At 55.8% G+C, this 24703-nt stretch overlaps 1 protein-coding gene across 4 annotated transcripts; it reads left to right on the top strand.

Moving 5' to 3' along the window:
- Nucleotides 1-492: 492 nt before the first annotated feature.
- Nucleotides 493-10208, top strand: MIIP (migration and invasion inhibitory protein). Of its 4 annotated transcripts, none has more exons than XM_080802704.1 (10): nucleotides 493-581; nucleotides 1796-1983; nucleotides 2237-2568; nucleotides 2987-3071; nucleotides 4996-5104; nucleotides 5184-5236; nucleotides 5919-6048; nucleotides 6168-6264; nucleotides 7170-7304; nucleotides 7576-7915. In XM_080802704.1, the coding sequence occupies exons 3-10, from the start codon at nucleotides 2296-2298 to the stop codon at nucleotides 7651-7653; spliced, it is 960 nt and encodes a 319-aa protein (XP_080658830.1). In that variant the 5' UTR covers nucleotides 493-581; nucleotides 1796-1983; nucleotides 2237-2295; the 3' UTR covers nucleotides 7654-7915. The 4 variants fall into 4 exon arrangements, with proteins under 4 accessions (XP_080658830.1, XP_080658829.1, XP_080658832.1 ...); XM_080802703.1 differs by lacking the exon at nucleotides 7576-7915 and adding an exon at nucleotides 10030-10208 and having other exon boundaries at nucleotides 524-581; nucleotides 2233-2568; XM_080802706.1 differs by having other exon boundaries at nucleotides 527-581; nucleotides 2233-2568.
- The last annotated feature ends 14495 nt before the right edge of the window (nucleotides 10209-24703 follow it).

Genomic DNA, 24703 nt, shown 5'->3' with positions numbered 1-24703 from the left:
CTCCGTAAAATGGGGCTGGCCTGGATTACAGGTGCTTAACCCACACTCCTCTCCCTCTCTCGCCCTTCTTCTCTGCCTCCCTGTGTCTGGCACTGGGCCTCTGGGTACAAAGTAGGCACGACAAATGCTGGAAAGAAAGTATGAAGGAATGGGTCTCCAGCCACCGACCACCCACTCCCGCCCGGCCTCGCGCTAGCCCGGCTCTGTCATTTGGGAGCAGCTTCAGGTCCACGCTCTGAAACTGCCGCCGCCAAATCCGGCGTGGCGGGCGGCCCCGTCCTGACCAATCGGAGCTCGCTCGCTGGGGGCACGCCCCCATTTCTATAATCGACGACCAGTACGCAGTCTTGAAAGTTGACCAATCAGTTGTTGAGTCCCGCTGTTAGTCCCGCCCCAACGTTGAAACCGCCGCTTCTGAACGCGGAGTAACGCTCGCAGGAGCGTCCCGCTCCGCCCGCAATCTGACCAATCAGGGAGGCGGCATCAGGCCCCGCCCCCAGCCGGCGAAGTGAGGGGTGGGCCGGGCGGAACTCCTGGCTGCGAAAGCGGTCGCGGGCGGCGGGCTTCCTGGGTTCCAGGCGGTGAGTGCGGGACTCGGGGGGAGCCCCCCCCATCCCGAGCGCCCCCGCGGAGGGTCCGGAGGCCGCGATGGGAAGGAAGGAGGAGGCTGAGCCCACCGGCAGTTTTGTTGCCCCCGTTTTTCTTTTGAGAAAGAGGCTGTGACCCCGGGTCTTTCGCTCGGGTGAGGGCGAAGCCCACACCGGGGCCGGGGCTCCCGGTGGTGCGGGTCAGGCTGTTTTCCTCCCCCGTCCGCACCCTCCCCGCCCTCCCAGGGTCGTCTCTGCCTGGGGGAGGGGGGAGGGGGCAGTGTCCATCGGAGCCTGGCCTCGCTCGGCCTCGGCCGCTGGTGTGGGGCGGTCCACAGCTGACCGGTGTGGCTGGGGCGGGCGGGGGGCCGGGCCGGCTTTCTGAGAGTGGGGTCCGGCCCGACCGGTGTTAGAACCGACCTGGTGCGCAGTGAGGAAGACCGAGTTTCTGGGTGGAGCCTGGGCCTGGATCCCCGAGGGGATTAGGAAGCCCCCTCCCCAGCCTGCAGAAATTCCTTCTAGAGGCGTCGGTGTGACTTTGAGCCTGGGTCCCTGGGGGCAAAAGGCTGAGAGAGGAGAAGGAGGAGGAGGAGGAGGCGGGGGCATCCCAGGCACCTCTGTGCTTCAAGGGAGAGGCTGGAGTGACCACGGGTCCTGGAGGCAGATTCAGGTTCAAATCCTGGCTTTGTCACTTACTAGCAGTGTCACGTGGGGCAAGTTGGTTAATTCCTCTGAACTTTGGTTTCTTCATTTGTAGAAAGAAGGGGAAGATGGAAGGGTGGGCAGGACAGAGGGACGCTTCCCTTCAGAAGCCTGATCTGTGTCGGGTTCACAAATTATAATACTTACATTTGTAGACGTGCCCTCACTGTTTTCTACAAATTAAACTAATGTCATAGTTAAGGTTGTTAAAGGGGGATCGTTCCCTTTGGGGCGTGTAAGTAAACACACTCTGGCCTGTTTAATAATAGACATTTGTTGAATGCTCACTGTGTACCAGGCACTGTACTAAGGCTTAACATGCATTACCTCGTGTAATCCCTGCGTAATCTCAGGAGGTCTGTTATCATCTCTGTTTGGCATATGAGGAAACTGAGGCACAGAGCGATTAAATAACTTGCTTGAGGCTGCACAGTTAGGAAGTAGGAGAGTGGAGTGGGGATTTGAACCCAGCCTCCTTGGCTGGTGTCGTGCTGTCTTCGCTTTAGGTAGAAGAGCTGGGCTTGGAACCCAGCCCGAGGGTACACTGCAGCCCAGGGGGACGCCACGCCGTACGCCTGGGATGGTGGAGACCAAGGACTCGGTGCAGCTCCGGCAGCTCAACTTGGCGCTCCTGAAGCAGCTGTGGGCCGGGCAGGATGCCGTGCGGCGGTCGGTGGCCAAGGCAGCCTCCAAGGTGAGCAGCTACCTTGAGAACTCACAAGGCAGGTGTGGAAGTGGCTGCTTAACCGGGCAGGTCCCAGGCCTCCTGTGCAATGCACCCAGTTTAGAGAAAACTGCGGCCCAGCCAAGAAGGGACTGGCCTGGGACACTGCAGAGGCCAGAGCGGGGATGAGGATTGAGGATCCAGGCCTTTGCGCCTAGTGCAGGTCACCTGGGTGGGTGGCTGGGCCGCTCCCTGGGTAACCTGTCCTCTCTGGTCCAGTCAGCCCTGGACTCCACCAGCAGCTGTGACTCCCAGACACCATCGTCCCAGGAGACGTCTTTAATGGCCTTCAGAGCCTCCAGCCTACAGGACGCCCACGAGAGTGATCCCCGGGATATGTCCTGGTCTGATGGGACCGGCTCTGGAGTGATCTCTCTGCCGTCTGCCAAGTACGGACACCAGGCATCCCTGGGCTCCCTGAGGCCCTACTCGGCACCCTTGCTGGCCATCTCAAACCCAGGTGACCCAGAGGTTTCAGCAGAGCTGGACAGTCCGGGGCCTCAGGAGTCCCAGGCCCAGAGCTCCACTCTGGATCAGCAAAGCCGGCTGTCCAAGGTAACATGGGAGAACAGCACTTCTTGAACTTCAGTCTCTCCCTGTCTCACAAATGTGCTCATTGCAGGCTCCCTTCAGGGTGGGAGGCTTCCCGGAGATACCTTGAGTCATGTCCGGCTCTGCCGAAGCCCTTAAAAAGTGGTGGTTGTTCGTTTCTCAGCACTTTGGGAAGAAGGTGACGAGCCCATTATACAGATGGGAAGACCAAGGCTCAGAGGCTATGCTTGTTCAGAGTCACACGTAGAGGGGGCTTGGGGGCCAAACTCTTATCTTCCAACTCCCAAGCCCCCAGCTGAGCCCTGGGGCCTGTGTCAGGGTATAAGTTAAGACATGGCCCCTTTCCTTCCCACAAGGTGGGGCCTCCTTCCGGGCTGGGCCTGCCTGCCTAGCCCTTGCCCCTCTTTGTCTCCCTGCTCAGTCAAGAGTGACCTTCAGTGAGGAGGCTGCATTGCCTGACAGGAGCTGGCGCCTCAGGCCGTACTTAGGCTACGACTGGATTGCAGGTAAGCCCACCTCCCTGTGCCTGCCCGAGCCCTGCCGGTGCCGAGTGAAGGAGTCCGAGCTGTTACATTATTTAGTGTGTATTGGTGCCAGGGCCCTGCAAAACTCCGTATGCGTATCATCTCTTTACATCTAACTGCTTATCGCCCACACCCCCACCCCCAGCAGCCTCAGTGGCCGGGCTGGTCTCCCTCTGGCTTTGTCCACCCCCCTAACTATCCATTTTTGATATGGCAGCCAGAATGAATTTCTAAACATGGGAATCAGAGTAATTAGCACTTGGAATAAAATCCAAAATCTGTCTAGACTTACTTACTCTCTAGAGTTACGAGGTAAGACCTGGCTTCAGTTAGCCATGTGACATGACCTCTGACTATCACCCTTTGGCTCTTTGCTCCAGCCTCACAGGCCTCTGTGCTGGTCCATGGCTGCCTCAGGGCCTTTGCACTTGCACTTTGCACTTGCTGTTCCCACTGCCCGAATGCACTTCCCTAGTTGCTTTTCATCATTGAGGGTCCAGCTCAGGGGCTTCTGACCCTGAGAGTGGGGATTCGAACCCACCCCCAACATCCCTGCCTGTAGCATCAGTCATTTGTATGTTCATATCATTCGTTCTCAGGAATCGTCCTGTTTCCTTGTTTCTTAGCTGAGTTCTCCAGTAGAACGTAAGCTTCATTTGAGCAGGGCCACAACCATCGTCTTGCTGTTTCTCCCGAGCCCGGGCTTAGAGGTGTGTGGTGCAGAGTAGGCCCTCACACAGCCCTTGTCGAATGAGTGAGCGAACGGCTGTAAGAGGTGCTGCTCTTTCCCTCCCCATTTCACAAAGGGCGAACTGAGGCACAGAGAGGCTGAGTTACTTCTGGAGGCAGGTACTCCACGGGGTTGCTGGGACCCAGCGGTGGTGGGGACGCAGGCCGTGTCTCCAGGATTTCCCGGCCCGTCAGCTCACTGCCTTGCTTCCCGTTTCTGGAAAGTGGAGACACCTGCCTCCTGCCTGCCCTGTCCCTGTGCTCGCTCTCCTTCCCGAGGGGGAAGAAACGCTCCCATCTCGGGCCTGTCCCTGCATTTGTGTGCTCTGCCCTGTCCCCTCTGGATTCCCGGAGGATTGGCCTCCTCTTTGTCTCTCCCTCCTTGGTCTGTCCCACCAGCACGTGAGCACTGGGAAGGGTGAGGAGCGTAGGTGTTACGGGGCGCCTGCGTCAGGCCTGTTATGTGCGGTGTTTCATGAGCTTCCCTCGGCTTTGCTCCCGTTAACTCCTCTGCTCTTCACGATGATCTGATTAGGCCGGGGCAGCTGTTGTCCCCTGTCGCCGTGGACAGATGAGAAGGCTGAGCCGCCAGCTCTGAGCCACTTCACGAAGTCTTACGACTGCTCAGCAGTAAAGCTGCAACCTGTTATTTTCTGCCCCGATGAAATATTTCTCTCTTTATTTTATTTAAAGATTTTATTTATTTGAGAAAGAAAATACAAGCCGTGGGGAGATGGGCAGAGGGAGAGGGAGAAGCAGACTCCCCACTGAGCAGGGAGCCTGATGCGGGGCTCGATCCGAGGGCCCCAGGATCATGACTGAACCAAAGGCAGACCCCCAACCGACAGCCCCCCCAGGGGCCCCCCTTGCCACCGTTTTTGTAAGGCTCCTGAGGGCAGGGCTTTGTCTAGTTCCCTCCTCTCCCCGTGGCACGTAAAACTGTGTCCCCTAGGAGGGGCTCTGTAATTATTTTTTGTTTTAATATTTTTTGCACGGATGATGGCGCGTGAGGGTAGACACACACGGAGACGGGAGCATCAGTCACAGCGAGTGGCGCGTCCCCTCCAGGTCTCTACGAGACAGAGTAGGGGCAGCGCAGACTGGCGTGCTGTGCCCAGAGCCCCCTGAGTCTCGGCCGGTGGCCACACGGCAGCTCCCGGTGCTTTGCCCGCTCCAGGGTCTCTGGACAACAGTTCACCCATCACCAGCAAGCCCGAGGCCTTCTTCTCGAAGCTACAGGATTTCCGGGAAGCTAACAAGGAGGAGTGTATTAACAGTGACCCTGAGTGAGCAGGGGTGCCGAGGGGTGGGCGGGGCGGCTGGGGGACCCGCATCGCCCAGCCTGCTCACCCCCTCTCCTCCCAGTCCGCAGTTCCTCGGCCCGCGGGAGAGCAGCGGTGTGGAGGAAGACCACGAGTGTGAGTGGAAGCTCTCGGCAGGCACCCCGCAGCCTGGCCCGGTGAGGTCTCCGGTGCCTGGGAGAGCAGCTGGGGTTGTGGGGACTCAGGGAGGGGGGCCTGGGGTCCAGACAGGATGGGACAAGCCTTGGGTGGGGGCTGGGGAGTGGGATGGGGGAAACGGAGGCCAGGCCTTGTGGGGATTAGGGCCGGCCCTGTGTCCCTCCCGGGCCCCCCCATCACCTCTCCCCAGCCGCCTGGTTTCCCTGAGCGCCCCCACTTCCACTGCCCGTGCTCTGGGGGGTGGGGGCGCCAGTTGTGTCACATGAGCACCCGAGTCTCTGCTTTGGGTTCACATCTGCAGTGTGTGGTACCCGTGTGCGTACGTCACAGGCAAGGGCTGGTCACGTGAACACGTGTGTGCATCCCACGTGTGATGGCCCGTTTAGGCACGCACACATGTGTCCATGAACGTGACTGTATGAAGCCACGGTTCCTGTTTGCGCTCTTGTGCAAGATCCAAGTGTGTGTCCTGCTGGGGCACACGTGCGTGTTCGTGTTTTGTATGTCTGTGCCTGTGCACGCCTATGCTTGTGGCCGTGGGGGGTTGTTGGCGGGCCTGTGTGTTAGGGGCAGCGGTGGGGGGCGTGCAGGGATCCGGGGGCCCAGCTGAGAGGGGCTGCTCCTTCTCACGGCCCCGCAGGCGTGTACTGCTACCGCGTCAACCGACGGCTGTTTCTGGTGCCTTCCGATCCTGGCACCCCCTGCCGCCTGTGCCGGACCCCTCGGGACCAGAAGCGTCCTGAGACTCTGGTGGCGCCGGCGCAGGTCAGGTGAGTGGCCCGAGCATGTAGGACACCTCGGGGCAGCCGAAGAGCCGAGCCTGAGGCCTGCCCGGCCTGTGGGAGGGCAAGGTGGGCCCCCTAGCAGCCAGTCCACTGTCCCCCTGCAGGGTGAGCATCCCGCTGTCCATCCTGGACCTCCCGCACCGGTACCACATCCACCGGCGGAAGAGCTTCGATGCCTCTGACACGCTGGCCCTGCCCCGGGTGAGCCGCCGTGCGGGGGGTGGGTGGAGTTGGGCTCGGAGCCCAGGCCCCCAGGGGGATCCTGGGGCCCAGAGAGTGAGGCTGGGCACCAGGAGAGCGAGCACAAGGGTCTCCACAGTTCAGGCTGGGCTCCTCCCGTCACCTCTGACTGTGCTCGCTCCCTGTTCCTTCCCCCTCCCCCCCAACACTTCCAGAAGTGTCTGCCCGCTGCTAGCATCGCGCACACGAACCTCACAGATTGAGCTCTGGGGTGCTGTGTGCGTTGTTGGGAGGATAAGCTCATGGAGCCCTCCCAGCCCCCAAGACTGAGGGTCCTGTTGCCATCCCACTGTACAGATAAGGAGACTGAGGCAGAGGGAGGTGACTGGTGTTGGGTCAGCAGCTGGAAGAGCGGGGATTTGAACCCAAGTCCTTATGTTTCCTAGTGCCTCCCATGGAAGTGGTCTTTGTGTCTCCCGGGTAGGGCGGGGGTCCGTGGGGACCCCACTCTCAGTTGAGGCTGGGGGAGCTGGGATTATGGGAGGAGAAGGGATACTGAGGAAGGTCGGTCTGCTCATTTGTAAAATGGGTACAGTGTACGGTCCTCAGACTGGTGGGATGAGTGGGGCCCCTCAGTGAATCCGTACCTGTCAGGGGCGTGGGGCAGAGTCTGGCACACAGGAAGAGCTCTGTCAGCACCCACGGGCTTCCCTCCCGTCTCAGGCCAGGGGCCCAGGGCCTGGGTCAGTAGTGAAAGGAAGGCCTGGGGTAACCCAGTGGGTGGACACAGGCCCTGCCCTGGGGGAGCCTCAGTCTCTGGGGCACGTCATGACTGTTTGTGGGGACTCAGCCCCCTCCCTGGGGTGCACCTCCTCAGAAGGTAGCCCTGCCACAGTCCGGGCGCCTTAACCCCTCACTCTCCACAGCACTGTCTGCTGGGCTGGGACATTCTTCCTCCGAAGTCCGAGAAGAGCTCAGCCCCCAAGAGCCTGGACCTCTGGTCCTGTGTCTCCTCCAAGGCCCAGCACCAGAAGCTGTCAGCTGCCAGTACTTCCCACCTGGTATGGTCCAGGGCGCCCCAGGAGGGACAGATGCCTTGAAGCAGGCCTTGGGGGGCAGCTGGGGGCAGGGACTGCAGAGCCCAGAAGCATCTTTTGGAAGGGGCCCATCCCCCCAGCCCATGGCACCCTTCTAGGCTGTCCTGCTCCCTGCCAGCTCCCGCACCCCACCCAGGAAGGTGACCCTGACTCTCTGTTCCAGAAGGTGATGAGGTGGGAACCGAGGGGGATCTCTCAACTGGTTCCCTCTGACACCTCCCCATTTACCATCTAGGCCCTGCCAGTCAGGGTCCCGCCATTCACCCCAACCTGGTCAGAACCCCAGCTGCGCGCCCCCTGGCTGAGGCCCTGAGGACTGGCCACTTGGAGGAAGACAGAGCCCCTGCCGTCACCTGTGACCCCTCTCCTTTGCTGGGGCACCCACGACAAGGGAGCCCTGCCTGGCCTCAGCTGGAGGTGGACTTGGGTCCCCCCGCTCCTAGTTGGGCAGGTGAATGGGCCCAGGCCTTTCTCCTTCCTGGGGACAGAGGTGGGGTCTCCAGGGTTGGGAGGCAGGGGGAAGAGGATTCTGTGACATGTTTGTAAATAAAGCTCAGTACTCTGTGTAGCTCCAGATGGCCTTGTGTGCTGGGTCTGTCCTGCTGCTGCCCTCTGCAGCCAGGAGGTGCCCTGGCAGCGGCCTCTTCCCTTTACCTGGGGACAGACATGTGAGACAACCTGCACTGGGCTAGGTGATTCCACGGTCCAGGGCGTGGCTCTTTGTGCAGCTCCCAGCTCCGGGCAGGTGGCTTCCCAGGTGGGGGTCCGGGGCTCAGGGTCTCGGGCTGGTCCCGCTGGATAAGACCAGCTGTGGACAGCTGGCAGTAAATGAGTTCTCCCCTTCTTCCTGGTCCCTAAAGCTGGGGGCCGTGGCCAGAGAGCCTCTGTTGAAGTCCCTGAGCCAGTGGCTCCTCCCCTACCCTCTCTAGCCCAGCCTGGGAGCCACGGGTGATCAGAGCCACCGCAGGCACAGACAGGGAAGCCGAGAGCCAGGCGGTGAGCTGGAGACCAGGTTGGCAGATGGCCCGGATCTCCCCTCCTGGGTTACCAGCCAGTGTCTGTTTTCCTCCTGAGAGGTTGAAAATGATGCAATTCCTGGTTTTGTAGGATAAAAATGGCATAAGTGGGAGCCCGGAGCCCAGAGGAGGCACGTGGTTTTTCTGAGGTTTCTCAGCTCAGAGGGCTGGAACGAGGGTTGTGGTCTCCTGTGGCCTCCGCGGGAGCTGGGACGCCGGGGAAGCGTGGTCTGCCCGCGGCGCGTGGCTCACGTGGTAGTCAGGGCGGGGGAGGTTCTGCTGCAGGAACCGATGGGCCCCCAGCTCCCAGGGCCTTCTGTGGGTTCCAGTTTCTCCGCGTACACGTCCATGCTTACTTTCTGCTTTTCTGCTGCTAGCCATCCAAATGGGTGTGAATTGGTATCTCATTGTGGTTTTGGTTTGTATTTCCCTGATGATGGGTGACGGGGAACATTGTTTCAGGGGCTTATGGGCCATCTGTATGTCTCCTTTGGAGAAACATGCATCCAAGTGCTCTGTTCATTTTTAAATCGGGCTGTTTGGGGTTTTTGTTTGTTTGGGTTTTTTGTTTGTTTGTTTTTTTATGTTGACATGTCATTTTAAGTCATAGGGCTTGTGGGAGTCAGTGGTTTTGTTAGAAATTCTTTGGCCAGAGGGAAAAGGGAATCTGGAAACCTTCAGCCAAACAAAAATTACAAATTTACAGCTGAGATCAGCTTCAAAGTTCAGCTGACCCAGAAAAGCCACAGTTGGACTGAGACAGATGTTTCCCATCAAAGTCCTGACTGCCCTGTTGGGTCCATGAAAACCTCAGGGTAGGTGGTTTCTCTGGAAACACAATTCTTTTGAAAATGTAGGTTTCACTAGTTTACTTCCAGTCACTCCTCTGTACGAGAAACCACACCCATGGTCTCCCGACACTGTGACCCCATTGACAGTCAGACTCGCCCTTACTTTGTCCGCCACCAGGAAAAGTGGGTCTAAGCGCTGCCGCTCAGGCTGTGAGATCGTGCTAATTTCAGAGATGTTAAAATGTGAAAGGATTTGCCTCTTAGAATGAATGAGACACAAAAAGTCTATTTTTTTCATTAAAAAATTGTTTCATTTTATTATTCTTTAAAGATTTTAGTTGCTTATTTGAGAGACAGGGAGGGAGGGCAGAGGCAGAGGGAGAAACAGGCTCCCCGCTGAGGAGGGAGCCAGACAGGGGACTCGATCCCAGGACCCTGAGATCATGACCTGAGCCGAAGGCAGACGCTTAACCCACTGAGACACCCCTGGACAGAGTTTCATGTCTCCCAGGCCCGCTTCACTCAGCCTGCAGCCCCTCCCTTAGGATCGCCCAGATCTCTTCCTGTCCCCCACCTTCACCCCTTCCAGCATGAGCTTCCTTACTCTGTGTCTCTCTCCCCTGCTGGCATGTAATGTTGTGAGAGCAGGAGGGGGTCTTTTTTCCTTAGTTGGATTGTTTTGTTTTGTTTTCTCAAAAGTAGTGGCTCACCTGTATTCAGGGTTTGGTGTTTTCCTCCCGCCTGGTTTCCCACCTGCGTCAAGGCTTTAATTTCCCAGAGCCGAAGGAGCCTGGTGTTTGGGTGCACACACCGATGCGCCGTGCATGTTTCTCCCTGCTCCTACGGATTAATAGCATTTGTTTTCTTTGTTCCCCCTCCAAGTATGTGGCATAAATTCCAAAGGAAAAAAGCAAGATCGCCTGCTTCTTCCCAAACTGATGTGCGTCGGTCACTTAAAACCAAGAAAGAGGGGCTCAGTTGGTGGAGCGCATGACTGTTCATCCGGGGGGTGGTGAGTTCGAGCCCCGCGTTGGGGATAGAGATGATTTAAATAAACCTAGAAACAAAAACAAAATGGGGAGTCTGACCTCTGGTGCTTGTATCACTGCGTAGACACACAGACCCACGTGGGCCGTTCATTCACACACATGCTCACTCGGTCGCCACATTGAGGCCCTACTGTTTGCCAGGCACTGTTTGGGGCTCCGCAGAGTGAGCAGTGAACCAGGCAATAATGACAGCAGGGTCCTGCCCCCCCACACCCCGAGTCCCCATGCAGGAAAAGCCGACACTGTAATGTGTCGGGGTGGTGAGTGCTGACCACTTCCCCCCCACCCCACCCCTTGCCTCCCACCCCCAGAGCAATCTTCCAGGCCTGGTGAGGTTTTTCCTGAGTCTTCAAGCCGCTGGCCAACCTTGGCCTCCAGGTCTTGATCCACGCTGCTCCCTCTGCCCCGCACTCTCTTCCCACTCAAGCCTCGGCTTCCACATCCGGTGCTCAGGGGCCTTCCCTGCTCCCACAGAACGGGGTACGACCCCCTGTGTCTGAGGCCCCCTCTGCTTACCCGCCACAGCCTCCTCGCTCTCAACAGTGAGACGCTTGGGGGCAGGAGCTGGGCCCGGACTCATGCTCAGCTCTAGCCGAGAGCAGCACGAGGCATATGGTAGATGGCGGGCCAGTGACTGAGTGGATGAGCCCCTAGGTCTTGGGGAGGCAGAGGCCACAGGGACCCGAAGAGAGCGTGTCCCGGGACGTTGGCTCTGCCGGGTGAGTGAGAACTGTCACCGGTTTTCAGTGGGTCGTGTTGTCACGCGTCTCTGGCAGACCAGGAGGGTTCTGGCCTCCTGGGAGGAGATGTGGGGAGTGACCCTTCCATCCCGGAAACTTCCCGCACCTGTCAGCAGCTGTGGGCCCCAGTCCCTGGTGGGCAGATGGGGAATGCACGGAGGAATGAACGCTAGCTGGCCTCCCAGGGGACCCTTCCAACTCCCCAAAGAACAGAAGCATCTCCCAGTTGCCATCCCGGAGGGTGACTCCCTGGAGGGGCTGAGCAGCCGCCCTACTCCCACTCCTCTGTCCTCATGGAGGTGGACCGCGTGTGGCCCAGAAGACAACAAAATGCTGGATTTTCCAGAATTAGCTCCCCGTGTGCTGTTTGAACTCAGCATTCTGATGTTCTGGGAATTGACAACATTTTGGTACAATGAAAGTTTCTCCTGGGCACCCCAAGTCAGGGGTCGGGGTTTAGACCCTCCCCGTGCTGTTTGGCGGCTTTCTGACCATGATGTTGGGCATGTCACCTAACTCCAGCTTGGCCTACCCTCTGTCAAGGGTGACAGGGCCAGCGGGAGGTGGGGAGGCTGACCTAACAGGGGCCTAACTGGTAAGACACGACAGTTGTCATCAGCTGTTCAAGCCCCCGCCTCATCCCATCATAAGATCAGCGCCGTCTGGAATGGGGCGCGGTGGCCTGTCTGGAGTGAGGCGCGGGGGCCTCCGAATTCACACTCCTTGCCTCCCTCCCCCCGGGGAGGAGGAGCAATGAAGTACGGAGTAAATGGGGTTAAAGCCTTGCTCCCCCGGGCTGCTCTGGCGCGCCGGCGCAGGGGGCAGAGCAGTCCCGTTGTCGGGCCCTGCCCACAGCGAGGAGGACCGGCGGCGGAGTCGGCCGCAGGACTGCGGGTGACCAGGGCCTTCCCCACGGCCAGCGTCTCAGGCATGTGAGGGTGGCTGGCGAGGCTGCGCAGGAAGTCACGAGGGGAAGCCGGCCTCCGCAGGACGGTGCTGTGGCCGTGCAGTGAGGTTGGGCCTCCCTGACTAGGTGCCCGATGGTGGCTTAGGTGGCCTTCGGGGATATCCCCTGTCGTGGCACTGGGCTCAGCCCTGACCACAGGGTACTCGTTTTCAGGCTCCCTTTGTCTGGCTGGAAGTGGGCCTCTGTCTCCATCCCCAGAAGCCCCCAGCAGTCCTCTCTGGCTTCTGGCAGGGCACCTTCTGGGGGATCTGGTGCTGTCGGCCCCAGCTCCAAGCCAGCCAGGGGACCCATGGGATCTCAGCTGGGTAAGAAGGGGAGGGGAGAGGCTCAGAATTTCCCAGATCTCAGACGTGGTACGCAGGGGATATGGCCTCAGGGCTGTGCGAATCTGAAAACCCCAGCCCAGACCGAGAGTCCTCCTTCCCACTCCCAACAAATTCCGGCAGCCTTCCCAGTCCCCCTAGCCAGAGTCTGCTGGGAGAGGGAGCAGCAGCTCGAGGGGACACCCTCCCGGATTGGTGGGGTCCATGCCGGCCGAGTGGACAGAGCACTGGGCCTGGAGCCATGGGCCTGGGGTTCAGAGCAAGTCCGTGGGCCCCGGAGCCCCAGCTTCCTCATCCGTAGGGTGGGCGTTCTAATGCTGCCTACCCAAGGAGGGCGTTTTGAGGACGGAACGAGATGCTAAGTTTATGAGATGAGTAGTGTGGCAGCCCGTACTTAGAGCTGACTCAGTGTCAGACACTGGGACTGAAAGCAAGGGCCAGTGTGTGTCCTGCAGGGTTGGGGGCCTGTCTCTGGGGAGTCGGCCCCGTCCCCCCAGGCCTCAAACACAGTAAGGAATGAGGGAGGGGAGGGGGAGTGCTGGGTAATTTCTCCAGGAAATGGTTGATAAAAAGGGCCCTGCCTGGCCCCCTGGCCCTACCAGAGCGGGCCCCCACCGGCCTGCGTGCCTGGGAGAGCCGGCCAGGCGGCTGAGAACAACATGGCTGGGCTGACCCAAGCCCTGGAAACCACTCAGGCCCTTCCAGGATATCCCGGGGTCAGAATTTAGAGTGCGGGACTGGGCGACACAGCATAAGAAGAGAGCGGCCGAGGGCGTGAGGTGACCTCCGTGCATCTCCTTCAGCAATAAGCCTCTGTCCTTCGAGAACTGTTGTCCAGACCTTTCCTCCGTCTCCCTGCCTGGACCCACGCCCTCCCTGCCCCTCCCCACCCCCAGCCCTGGAAGCCGCCCCTCCCCGGGCCACCTCGTTGGCCGTCATCTCCGCATGTCTCTTGACCAGGGCTAGGTGGGCTCATCGGATCTTCTCACCTTGCTCGGCTGGGGCTTTCTGGTCAGGGGTCCCTGGGAGCTACTCATCCCTGTCGGCCCAGGCTTGTCAATACCCTTGGAGGACATGGCGGCCACCAGCGTTGGGAAGAGCCAGAATCACCCCTGGGTCTACAGAGTGGGTTTGATGGTGGCCCCAAAGACATTTATCTTTCCAGAACCTCAGAATATGGCCTTGGCAGATGGGATGGAGGTAAGGCTCTCGAGATGAGATCATCCTGGATGAGGGAGGCCTTAACTCCAGGAGCAGGTGTCCTTCTAAGAGACGAGAAGGCACACAGACACATGGAGGGGGGGATGTGACGGCGGAGGGGGAGACTGGAGTGACCCGTCTACAAGCTGAGGACCCCAGGATTGCTGGTGGCTCCCAGGAGCTGGGAGAGGGGCCTGGAACAGTGTCCTTCAGAGCCTCGGGAAGGAACCGACCCTGCCGACACCCTGATTTTGGACTTCGGGCCTCCAGAACCATGAGGGAACCCATCTCAGTTGCTTCAGGTCCCTCCGTCTGTGGTGACCATGGCTGCCCCGGAAGACTAACACGGTTCACGAGAAGCCCGGGGTGAGTGAGGCCGGCCCCGCGCTGGGCGGGCCCACGTGACAGCTGCTCACAGGCGAGCTCCCGTCCGCGGTTCGGTTCTTAGCTTCAGGAATTGATTTTCGTGGGAAAGCAAAAGCCTCAGTGTTATGGGCCGAGCGTGGCTCCCCCCCCCACCCCCCCGCATTCGTATGTTGGGACTGTGACCCCAGCACCTCAGAAGGTAACTGAATCACGAGATAAGGTCTTTGAAAAGGTGATGAAGTTCTTTACCATCCGGCATGACTGGTGTCCTTCTAAAAAGGGGAAATTTGGACTCCGAGAGGCACCCACTCGGAGGCCAGACCGTGGGAGGACACGGCAAGACGGCCACCTCCACGCCAAGGACAGGACCACGGAGGGAGCCACCCACCCCCTCCTCCATCTGGGACTTCCAGCCTCCAGGACTCTGAGACAACACACTTCTGCTGTGTAAGCCACGTGGTGTGTGGCGCTTGGTGAGGGCAGCCCTGGCTGACTGCCCCCCCCCCCAGGGCACACATGCCCTCCCACTGCCCCCACACACTCAGCATCCTCCCATGTGCGTGCCTGCGTGCGCACGCGCGCGCGCGCACACACACACACACACACACACACGTGCTGCAGGAGGCCCTGTCATTGTCACTGTGGCCCCAACACTTAGTCATTTAACAACCCACTGGGTTGCGTTGCTTTCATGGAAGCCAACGCTTGGCTTTTCTTTTGCCGAGAGCTTCTCACTCAATTTCTCTCGGTCTCACTTTTCATTCTGACTGGGAAGGATTTTTTCTCAGTCTCTCTCTCTTGTGGTTTTGACTGAGCCACAGGCTGTAGCTCCGGCCCCACACCTCCAGGCTTAGCTCTTGGCTCTCCGAGGTGTCCAGTGTGTGGGGGGAGGGGGCCTTGCTTGTCGGCCCCTCTCCCACCCCAGCTGCCCAGCCTTTTCGCAAAGTGGAAGGTCGGGGGCGGAGGGGGGTGCAGGGGAAGGACGGTGAGGGTGAGAAATGAGCTCACGACGGGGCCCCCGGCTTGTGGACAGACCTTAAGGTTGTCATGCAACGTCCTCAGCTGGGAGTTCCTGTGAGCAGTTCGAGAAGTGTTGGGGCACCGAGGATCCCAACGTGGTAGCTAGAGCCCCTTCAGGGCCTTGGGGTCACCAGCTGATCACAGAGCCTTCCCCCAGGGGGTGCCGACACCTGTTGGCCCCAGCTGTGCCGCCCCTCCCCCAGCCCCTGGGCTTGGGGTTCTCCACCCCCTTCCTTCAGGCGGGACTCAAGTGCACTCCTGCCGTTGCCAGCAGTGACTCCGGGGCAGGCGCTCCGCGCCCTCCTTAACTCAGAGGTGCTAAGCGTGGAAAGTCTTAGAACGATCCGTGGGAGAAAACAGCCCCTTCCGGCTTTGAGACTCTTCCGACCCCAAATCCTCGGACTCCCCCTTCCTTTCCAGATTATGTGGACCTGGTGGGGAGGGGCCACGGAGAAGGGTTGTTCATCTCTGGAATAGCAGAAAAGTGCTTTCTTTTTTCCCTTCTTGGACAGTTCGCCTCTCAACTCGACCTCATAGCCATAGGTTGGCTGTTGTAATGCTACCCCCCGGGACACGGGGAAGAATGAACGAGCCCACGTGGGTAAGGACAGTTACAGACGGACCTGTGTTCCCCCAAAGCCCGAACTTGAGGTCCTAACCCCCAACGTGACCAAATGTGAGGACAGAGCCTCTAGGGAAGTAAGGTTAAATTGGGTCCTTAGAGCCCCGATCCAGTAGTGGGCCTTAGAGGAAACGGACATGAGGGCGTGCACCCCTCGTGCACAAACGCGGTCGTGCGGGGACCCTGAGAAGGCAGCTGTCTGCAAGCCGAGGAGAGAGGAGAGAGGTCTGCAACCTCCGGAGAAGCCAACCTTGCTGACAAGGGGTCTTGGGTTTCCAGCCTCCAGGACTGGGAGAAGCAGGTGTGTGGTCTGAAGCCCCCCAGTCCGTGGTAGTCTCTTACAACAGCAGCAGCGAGCTAATAGCGGGGCTCCCGTGATGGCTGGCAGGCGCACAGTCCCCGCTCGATGCATGGGAGTTGGCATTGTGGGGAGGTCACTCTTCCTGCTGATGAAGTTCTAGAACCTGGGTGAGGTTCAGTGGGCTGAGGTCCGGAGCCGATGACCAAGAAAGAATTCTTGAGACATCTTTGGTGCAAAATGGTGGTTTATTAAAGCACGGGGACAGGACCCGTGGGCAGGAAGAGCTGCTGCCCCGGGTTGTGAGGGATGGCAGGTTATGTACCCTGCGGTTGGGGGAAGGTGAGAGAAAGGGAGGTTTCAACGGAGCTTTCATATGCTAAAGGAGGCCTCCAAGGCACAGGGATACCAGAGGCTTGATCCAATGTTGTCTTTTGGCAAGCCATTAACATCAAGATGGTTGGGAGATTCCTGGTGGAATGTCATAATCCTGCTATCAAGCATCTTTGTTAGTGAGGTTTAGGTATAGAAGAAACTTAACTTCCTTCTACCCCAGCCTCCTTCAGTTTTGTTTATGGAGGGGAGGGTGACATTAAGGCTTGAGGAACTGAGTCATTTGCCTCTGGAATTTGTGCTATTGATAATGTAACTTCTTTGTTCATAGATCTCTAGGACATTTATAAACCAGGGGAGACTCCTGTCTTGCAGGATTGTGAGTTAACTATTTGTTTTGGCAGTCAGGGGTACCTGAGGAATGCCACACACATCACCGAGGGGAGCGGATGGAGAGGGGGTGCAAGGTGCCAGCTTTTGCTTTGTCCTCAGCCAGGCTCCTGCTCCCTCATCACTGCTGTCCCCGCACATCCAAGGTCAGCTGTTGTCCTGCGCCGTCTGTTTGCACCACCTCCAGCCGTGGGACCGAGCCTGCCACCCTGTGCGTCAGGGAACGAGTTCGTCTACCCTCGGCCTCAACGGAGATCGGCTTCCACTGCTGGGAAATCATAAAAATAATGTTACTGTGGGACAAAAGATGAGTCTTGGGAGATGGCGGGGGTGGGGGATGGTCTCCTAAACTGTGAGGTGACAACTGAATGCTCAGCAAGGGCATCCATTCAGACACGTGGCCCTGGCTGCCCGCCCCGTGGAGAGGACTAAGAAATTTCTAAAAGCCCTTTGGGCTCCTTGTCCTTAGCAGTGGACTCAGTGGAAGGATGCCACCCCGGATTGTACGACATTATTACTCACCCAGGGGGGCTGTCTTCATTAAATCAACAAATACTTACAGGGCCAAGTCCTGGCGGGGGGGGGGGGGGTTGTGGGGGAGGGGAAGCATTGCAGCAATGGGGCAAAGCTCCCTGTGCTCCGGGAAACTTGCCTTCCATGGGGGTCCTTTGGCTCTCTGGGCAACCTCTCCCTCCTGGAACCCTGGAGACTAGGGGCCTGCAGGGAGACTGGGGGCCTTCTCTGTACTGGAGGGTCACACGTTTTCATGTTTAGAATAGATCCCTGTCTTCGTAGTAGCTGGCCAATGAATATTCTAGAGCTTCCTGTGGGTCCGGCTCTACGGAAGACTCATCAGCTCCTTTCATCTTTGCCGGGCCCTCTGAAGTGGGGGAAGCCAGTCGGGGGAGGTTAACCAGCTCCCTCCAGCTGGCTCGGTGGTGGCAGGGACAGCGGCGCGGTTTGAAACCAGCCTTGTTTGGCTTTCCCAAACTCCTTCTTCTTCTTTTTCAACACCACCTGGCTACTTCCAATATTGCATTTTATTTTACTTTTGTTGTTGTTGTTGTAGTTTTTGTTTTAAATTTGCAGCACGGATCACGTGAAAGAGGTTTTCTGTGTGCTCTTTCATTTTGCTGAGTCCGGAGAAGGTGATAGGGATGCAGCTGCCGCAAGGAGAAGCCACCTTGGCCCCTGGGCCCTTGCAGGGCTGAGCTCCCACACAGGGGCCCCGGGGGTGCTGAGTTCTGCCTGACCTGGTCATTTTGAAATCAGGGGCCCCTCCTGGGAAGGATGCAGGCTGAGGAGAGCTGCAAAGCAGGCTCACAAATCAGGGCCTGAGATGACTCAGCGGTGGTTATTTATTACCTATCTACATTTCTCGGTCTGATTGGGCTGCTGGAGAGCCAAGCCTCCTCCTTTCTGGGTGCTGACTAAGCAACCCAGGGTCCTGCCCACCTCTGTCCTCATCTGGAGCTCGCCCTCCTCGCCCTCAGCAACACGTGGGCCCCATGGGGCCACTGGAAGTTCCCCCTAACTGCCCTCGCCGAGGTCTTCCCAGCAGCCCCACTCTCTGTGGGTTCCTGTTCTTTCTCCCCACAGTTCTGAGCCTGTCTGTCACCTCCTCAGGGAAGCCCTCTCTGACCACCACGCCCACCCTGTCACGATCTGCTTAGGTGGCCCGGACAGAGCAAGATGGAGTCCCTCATGCCAAGCAGGGGCCCGTGCCAAGCAATGACGCGGGCAGTGAAGGGGGCCGCAGCTCCGAGATCTCGCTGAGACCCGCACCAGCTGAGGACGCCCCAGAACTGACCAGCGGAAGGAGCCCAGGTCTGCAGGGGCCCGAGGCCGATTAAGCTCCTTTAAAAAGGGGAGGAGGGGGCGCCTGGGTGGCTCAGTGGGTTAAAAAGGGGAGGAGGTTCGTAGCAAACGGTCAGACTTTTCAGACACGACCCCTCTCTGTCTGATCGCTTCAAAAACGGCAGCTATACCCGAGGCTCTGGCTGACGGATCTCCGAACAGAACTGAGACGCTTCTCAGTTGAACATAAGAAGCAGTGAGTGCTGAGCGCTGCCCGGGCCGGACCGAGGTCTCATCTCAACCGGGCGCCCGCAGACTGACTTCATGGCTGGTCCATCACCTTCCTGCGCCCTCTGTCCACCTGTTTGTTGTGTGGCTTGTCTCGTGTTCTGCTCTCGTGCCCTGTAAGAATCCAAGCTAATCAGCAGGTAAAATGTCATTGAGTTTGGAATCCTGGACCTGCTTCCTAATTATGTCACCCCTGCTCTACGATGGAATAGAGCTGGCATCATGGAAAGACACAGCTCGCATGCATGCCTTCGCCGTGTGCTTGGGACGGCTGGCGTGGCCGACAGGATTCCATGTCGTTGACTCATCGTGTGTTGGAAAATTTAGAAGAATCCGAAAAGAATGCTAGAATCTTGCTTGACTTGACCGTAGCAGAACTGAAAGTAGTACAATGGGGAATAAATTGATGTGAATACAGACTTTGCAGGCATCCCACCGAGGATGAAATCCTCAGGGGTGGGCAGGTGAAGCCGAGACAATGGGCTCTGTGCAGGGAGCAGTCAGCAGCGGAGGCCCATCCGGGGTGCACCCCTTGGCATGTCGGGCATGAGGTGGAACTAGCCAAAGTCGAGACCACGGGATGTTGCCTTGGAAAGGCACTTGGAGGGCTAAGAAAAATTAAACCATTCGTGAAAATTGCAAAGATACAAGCCTCTACTGGCCAAATTAATCTATAACTTGGCAGAAAGACGTGAACAAAAATCGCGGAAAAATCTGTACAAATATCCTAGATGTACATAGCAAATAGAACTCTGCCTAGTTAAGAAATTATGTATACCAGCTGCTAGGTTACAAAGAAGGAAGATGTGGCCACTAGCTAAATGCCTGAAAAGGGTGCCCAAGAGGAACAAGAGGCCTGACACCATACTCTGTGTAGAAGACCCGTGTTACCCCATAGAGCTAGAAGTCAGAAAGAAGCTCACAGCCAGGACCCCAGGAGATGTAATCATGGATCTGAAGGCTTCTAAAAATGCAAAGTCCTTAGTGTCCCAGGTGCTAATTTTGGAGGTTCCCATCTTACTGATAAAAACCATCTCGCAGTTACACCAGAACTGGCAGAGGGGCAAAGAGCTAGCTAGCAGAGCGATTAAGAAAGGACAGGTCAATGAATAATTTAAGTTTAAAGGGAAAACATCGGGTTCTCTGCTCAGCAGGGAGCCTGCTTCCTCCTTCTCTTTCTGCCTGCCTCTCTGCCTACTTGTGATCTCTCTGTCAAATAAATAAATAAAATCTTTTAAAAAAATAAAATAAAGGGCAAAACGGGCACCTGGGTGGTTCAGTGGGTTAAAGCCTCTGCCTTTAACTCAGGTCATGATCCCAGGGTCCAGGGATCGAGCCCCACATCAGGCTCTCTGCTCCTTGGAAAAGTCTGCTTCCTCCTCTCTCTCTCTGCCTGCCTCTGTACCTACTTGTGATCTCTGTCTGTCAAATAAAGAAAGAAAGAAAGAAATCTTTTAAAAAAAAATTAAAAAAATAAAGGGCAAAACACCCTTGGGACCCCAGACCCCCCATCCTGAGGACCCAGGAGACTATGATCACCTCTGGTGGGGAGGATGATCAAAGCAGACCTAGAGGCACCTGCATGGGTCAGTCAGTTAAGCGTCTGCCTTTGGCTGAGGTCATGACCCTGGGGTCCTGGGATCAAGCCCATGCTGGGCTCTCTGCTCAGTGGGAAGCCTGAGCACCAGTAACAGTTGAAAGTGATCAGGGACCTCATTTCACAGAGGTCTCAGTTAAAAAGCTCGGTGATCAGTGGGACTTCCACTGGAATGACCATCTAGAGACAACCCTACAGCAGTGGGATGAATAGAGAGATTTAATGGATTATTAAAAACAGAATTACGATGGTAGAAAAACAAGGGAGTTTCCAACAGGCCCTGGATATAGCTTGCCTTCTGCTAAACCAGAGACAGATTACAGAAAGACAGGCCCCAGAAGATGTTAAACACTCCCACCCCAGATAGAGGAAAAAGGCGGGCAACGGTAGGCAGACTTAGACTTCCGTATAAAGGAGCGACTTTAGACCATCTGTTTCAACCCAGTTTCTGTTTCATCACAGAAACTGAAGGACCATTCTGTTTCATCACAGGATACCATCGCTCACAGGCACAGACATTCTTACTGGACCACAGTGGCCAAAGGATGGCTGCAGCTTAAGAGAATCCAGGATCTTTCTCCTACGGATGTACTTTAAGAATAATTGGAGGAAAATTATATACCGGGGAGGCCCCGTATTACAGATCAGAAAACGGCTATATATTCTCATCCCTCCGCTTACCTTGCGCTTGGCATTGTAGGACAAGTCACACACACGCACACATCACCAACTGGGATACAAAAATGCAGTGTCGATCTTGTTTCCTGCCAACAACGCCACTGGGTGAAATGTTCCTTATAATTGCCAACATGGTCCTGATTTAAAAAAAAAAAAATTGTTTATTTATTTGAGAAAGAGAGAGAGACAGTGCAAGTTGGGGGGAGTGGCAGAGGGAGAGGGAGAATCGGGCTTCCCGCTAAGCAGGGAACCCAGTGCGGGGCTTGATTCCAGAACCCGGGGATCGTGACCTGAGCCAAAGGCAGATGATGCTTCACGACTGAGCCACCCCGGCGTCCCCTCCCTCACCACTTGTAAGGCTGAGCTGCATCAGGATGTATTTCAATAGCTCTGTCACAGTCTCGGGTGACCGCATTTGGCTTCCATAATTTGATGAAGACACGGGCTCTCTTGCCATACACAAGAGCCAAGGGAGGATTCCACCGGTTGGCATCTGGGAACAAGTCGGTGGTTTTTGGTAGCTCACCACCCTTTAGGGCATCAACGACAGCCACATTTTTGTCATTCGTCTGATCCATCATTCCCTTGGTCATCTCTACGTTGTCGTCTCCCCTTTCTTGAGGGGCATCGGTATCTGGTTCCATCACACCTTCACTGTCAGTTTCCGGATCACTTTCCTCACTTGATGATTCATTTGTCTTTATGTTTTTCTCCACCTTCTTCCTGTTTTTTCTTCCTTGATATTGTCTTCTGATTTAGTTTTATGAGTAGCAGGTGGCATTTTACTCCCCCTGCTCTCCACCCGCTCCCGCAGGAAGTGATACTCGGATCCCGCATTCAGTGAAGACAGTAATAACGTCTCAAACCAATATGCCACTCACATTCTTTTTTTTTTTTTAAGATTTTATTTATTTATTTGACAGACAGAGATCACAAGTAGGCAGAGAGGCAGGCAGAGAGAGAGGGGGATGAAGGCTCCCCGCTGAGTAGAGAGCCCAATGCAGGGCTCGATCCCGGGACTCTGAGACCATGACCTGAGCTGAAGACAGAGGCTTTAACCCACTGAGCCACCCAGGCCAATGCTTTTAAAGCGAATCCTCATACACTTTCAACTAAGCCTTACAGCGGCACACGCAAAGGGATATTTTTACACAGAATATTTGGGAAACCCATGCCTAAATTATCCATCTGGAACAATGCAGACTTTAAAACGCTGGATTACAGGACGTGGGCATTACTCTGATGGACCGGTAAGTTGCTGTAGAGCAGGAGAGATAAGCTCATATTCAGCCATTGACATCTGCAACAGAATGGAATAGAATTGAAGCTCTTAAATAATACCATAAGTAGGCCATTAACAGGATAGCTGAGGGGAGCCCGGGTGGTTCAGTCCGCTGGGCGTCTGTCTCCAGCTCGGGTCATGATCCATGGATCCTGGGATCGGGCCCCGCATTGGGGTCCCTGCTCGGCTGGGAGCCCGTTTCTCCCTCTGCCTGCGGCTCTGCCTACTTGTGCTCTCCATCTCTCTGTCATAAATAAATAAAATCTTAAAAAAAAAAAAAAGAATAAGATCTATCCTTGGGTTAATAAAGCCTCAATGATACAAAGAAAATCACCAGCATGGTGGGAAACATTGGGAATTGGTTTTCATGCAAATTTAGTGACACAGACTGATCCAGATGGGAATAATATTTCTTCTTATTAATGCAACCATTGGATGCGCGGTGGGCGGGAACACACCGGTCAGCACAGCCTCCTGTCTGTGAGACTATACCCGGAGTCCATCCGCCCATACCAATTTACATAGCCAAAGGAGTCAGCTTTGACGAATGTGGTGGGTTACCCAGGAGTCCAGGCCCACGTATTATCGAGAGAAGATGCTGGAATGCTACACGTTGTGTGAGAACGTTCCACTGGAGCCCCAAGGGACACCTGCTTTTACCAACTCCTCAGGCCAAATATGTTTGAATCTATTTTACCTAACCCTCTGGGAATTGTATACAAACCCATGCCACAGAGCGTGGAAATAACCTTCCAGAAAGAGCAACTCAATTTGTGCTATATACAACCTGAATTTAAGATGTAGGGCACAGAGCTAGGAACAACCACCCACAAATGGCCCAGCTGACAACCACCCCCCCCCCACCATGGATAGGATTAGGTTTGGAAAGCCTACAATCCTGGTAGGATTAGGCATCATTGCTAACCTAATTTCCTCTGGAATTCAGGGAGCAGAGGTCCAGACTATGAAGCAGGAATTATTTGCATGTATATACCACATGATGGGGCGCCTGGGTGGCTCAGTGGGTTAAGCCTCTGCCTTCCACTCGGGTCATGATCTCAGGGTCCTGGGATCAAGCCCTGCATCAGGCTCTCTGCTCAGCAGGGAGCCTTCTTCCCTCTCTGTCTCTGCCTGCTTCTCTGCCCACTTGTGATCTCTCTCTCTGTCAAATAAATAAATAAATAAATAAAATCTTACAAAACAAAACAAAACACATGAACCCCCTGCTTATGCAGTCGTAAGTTTAGGTCCCAAGATCTCCTCAGCATTCAGAAAACTGTATTCCCTGTCTCAGCTGTGCCTGGTTACCATGTCTACCCATGGGATTTCAACCGGAACACCAACCATAAGGGCCAGGCCCTCCCACAAAATTTACTTCTTCTTAGAGATATCTACATAAAATAGTTGCCATAGAATGGATAAGCTCCTCCAGAGAACTTGGAATGATGTTGGAAACATTATTATTGCAACAGGGAAAATGTATTCTTCTGACCGGACGGAATCTCTTTTAGATTAGACGCCTCTAGACCTGGGGTTGTGACAATCCAGGGCAACGTAAACGCTCATGGTTAAGACTATTAGGGGGTCAAAGCTTATTAGCATATGACACGCGTGTTGTGCCACAAGGATGTGGTAACATTGTACTTGTGGCAACACATACACACATCCACTTCCCGCCTGATGGATGTTTATTACCCCAAGAGATGGTATTCCAATGGTCTCATGCCATGTATTATACCTGGCATGAACTAGAAATCAACGCTAATCTTTTCCCTTTAAAAGGAACATCGTTGGGGCGCCTGGGTGGCTTGGTTGGTTGAGCTGAGTAACTGCCTTTGGCTCGGGTCTTGGTCCCGGGGTCCTGGAATCGAGATCCTCGTTGGACTCCCTACTCAGCAGGGAGCCTTCTTCTTCCTCTCTCCTTCTTGCCTGTCCCTCCCCCTGCTTGTGCTCTCTCTGTCTCTGTCTCTCTCTCTCTCTCTGTCAAATAAATAAATAAAATCTTAAAAAAAAAAAAAAGAACATCCTTGAAAATTTATTTTTGGACAGGGACACTTTATTTATTTTTTAAAGTTTATTTATTAGGAATCTCTACACCCAGCACGGCCCTCGAACTCATAACCCTGAGATCAAGAGTCACATGCTCTTCCAAAGGAACCAGCCACGTGCCCCTGGACATGGGACACTTTATTATTTTTCTCTTAAAGATTTTATTATTTATTCATTTATTTATTTGACAGACAGAGATCACAAGTAGGCAGAGAGGCAGGGAGAGACAGGGGGAAGCAGGCTCCCCGCCGAGCAGAGAACCCAATGCAGGGGCCGATCCCAGGACCCTGAGACCATGACCTGAGCTGAAGGCAGAGACTCAACCCATGTCCAGGTGCCCCGGACATGGGACACTTTAACTGGGTAATCTGCGTTAATAGTTTTTCAGAGGTCATGTTCTCTCCTCATGCTAGAATGAATGATATTATAATCACCATAAACAATGAATGAATGAAAATGTTGTATGCTGTTAAAGTAACATTTTTAGGTGAAAACTTAGAAGGACTCAGAGCAGCCCATCAGATCTTACCCAGCGAGCCTACCCACTTTGCAGCGTG

The sequence above is a fragment of the Martes martes genome, assembly GCF_963455335.1.
Source record: "Martes martes genome assembly, chromosome: 4".
NCBI classification, from domain to species: domain Eukaryota; kingdom Metazoa; phylum Chordata; class Mammalia; order Carnivora; family Mustelidae; genus Martes; species Martes martes.
The sequence above is the reverse complement of the archived record's forward strand: the minus strand, read 5'-3'. Positions and strand labels throughout refer to the sequence as shown.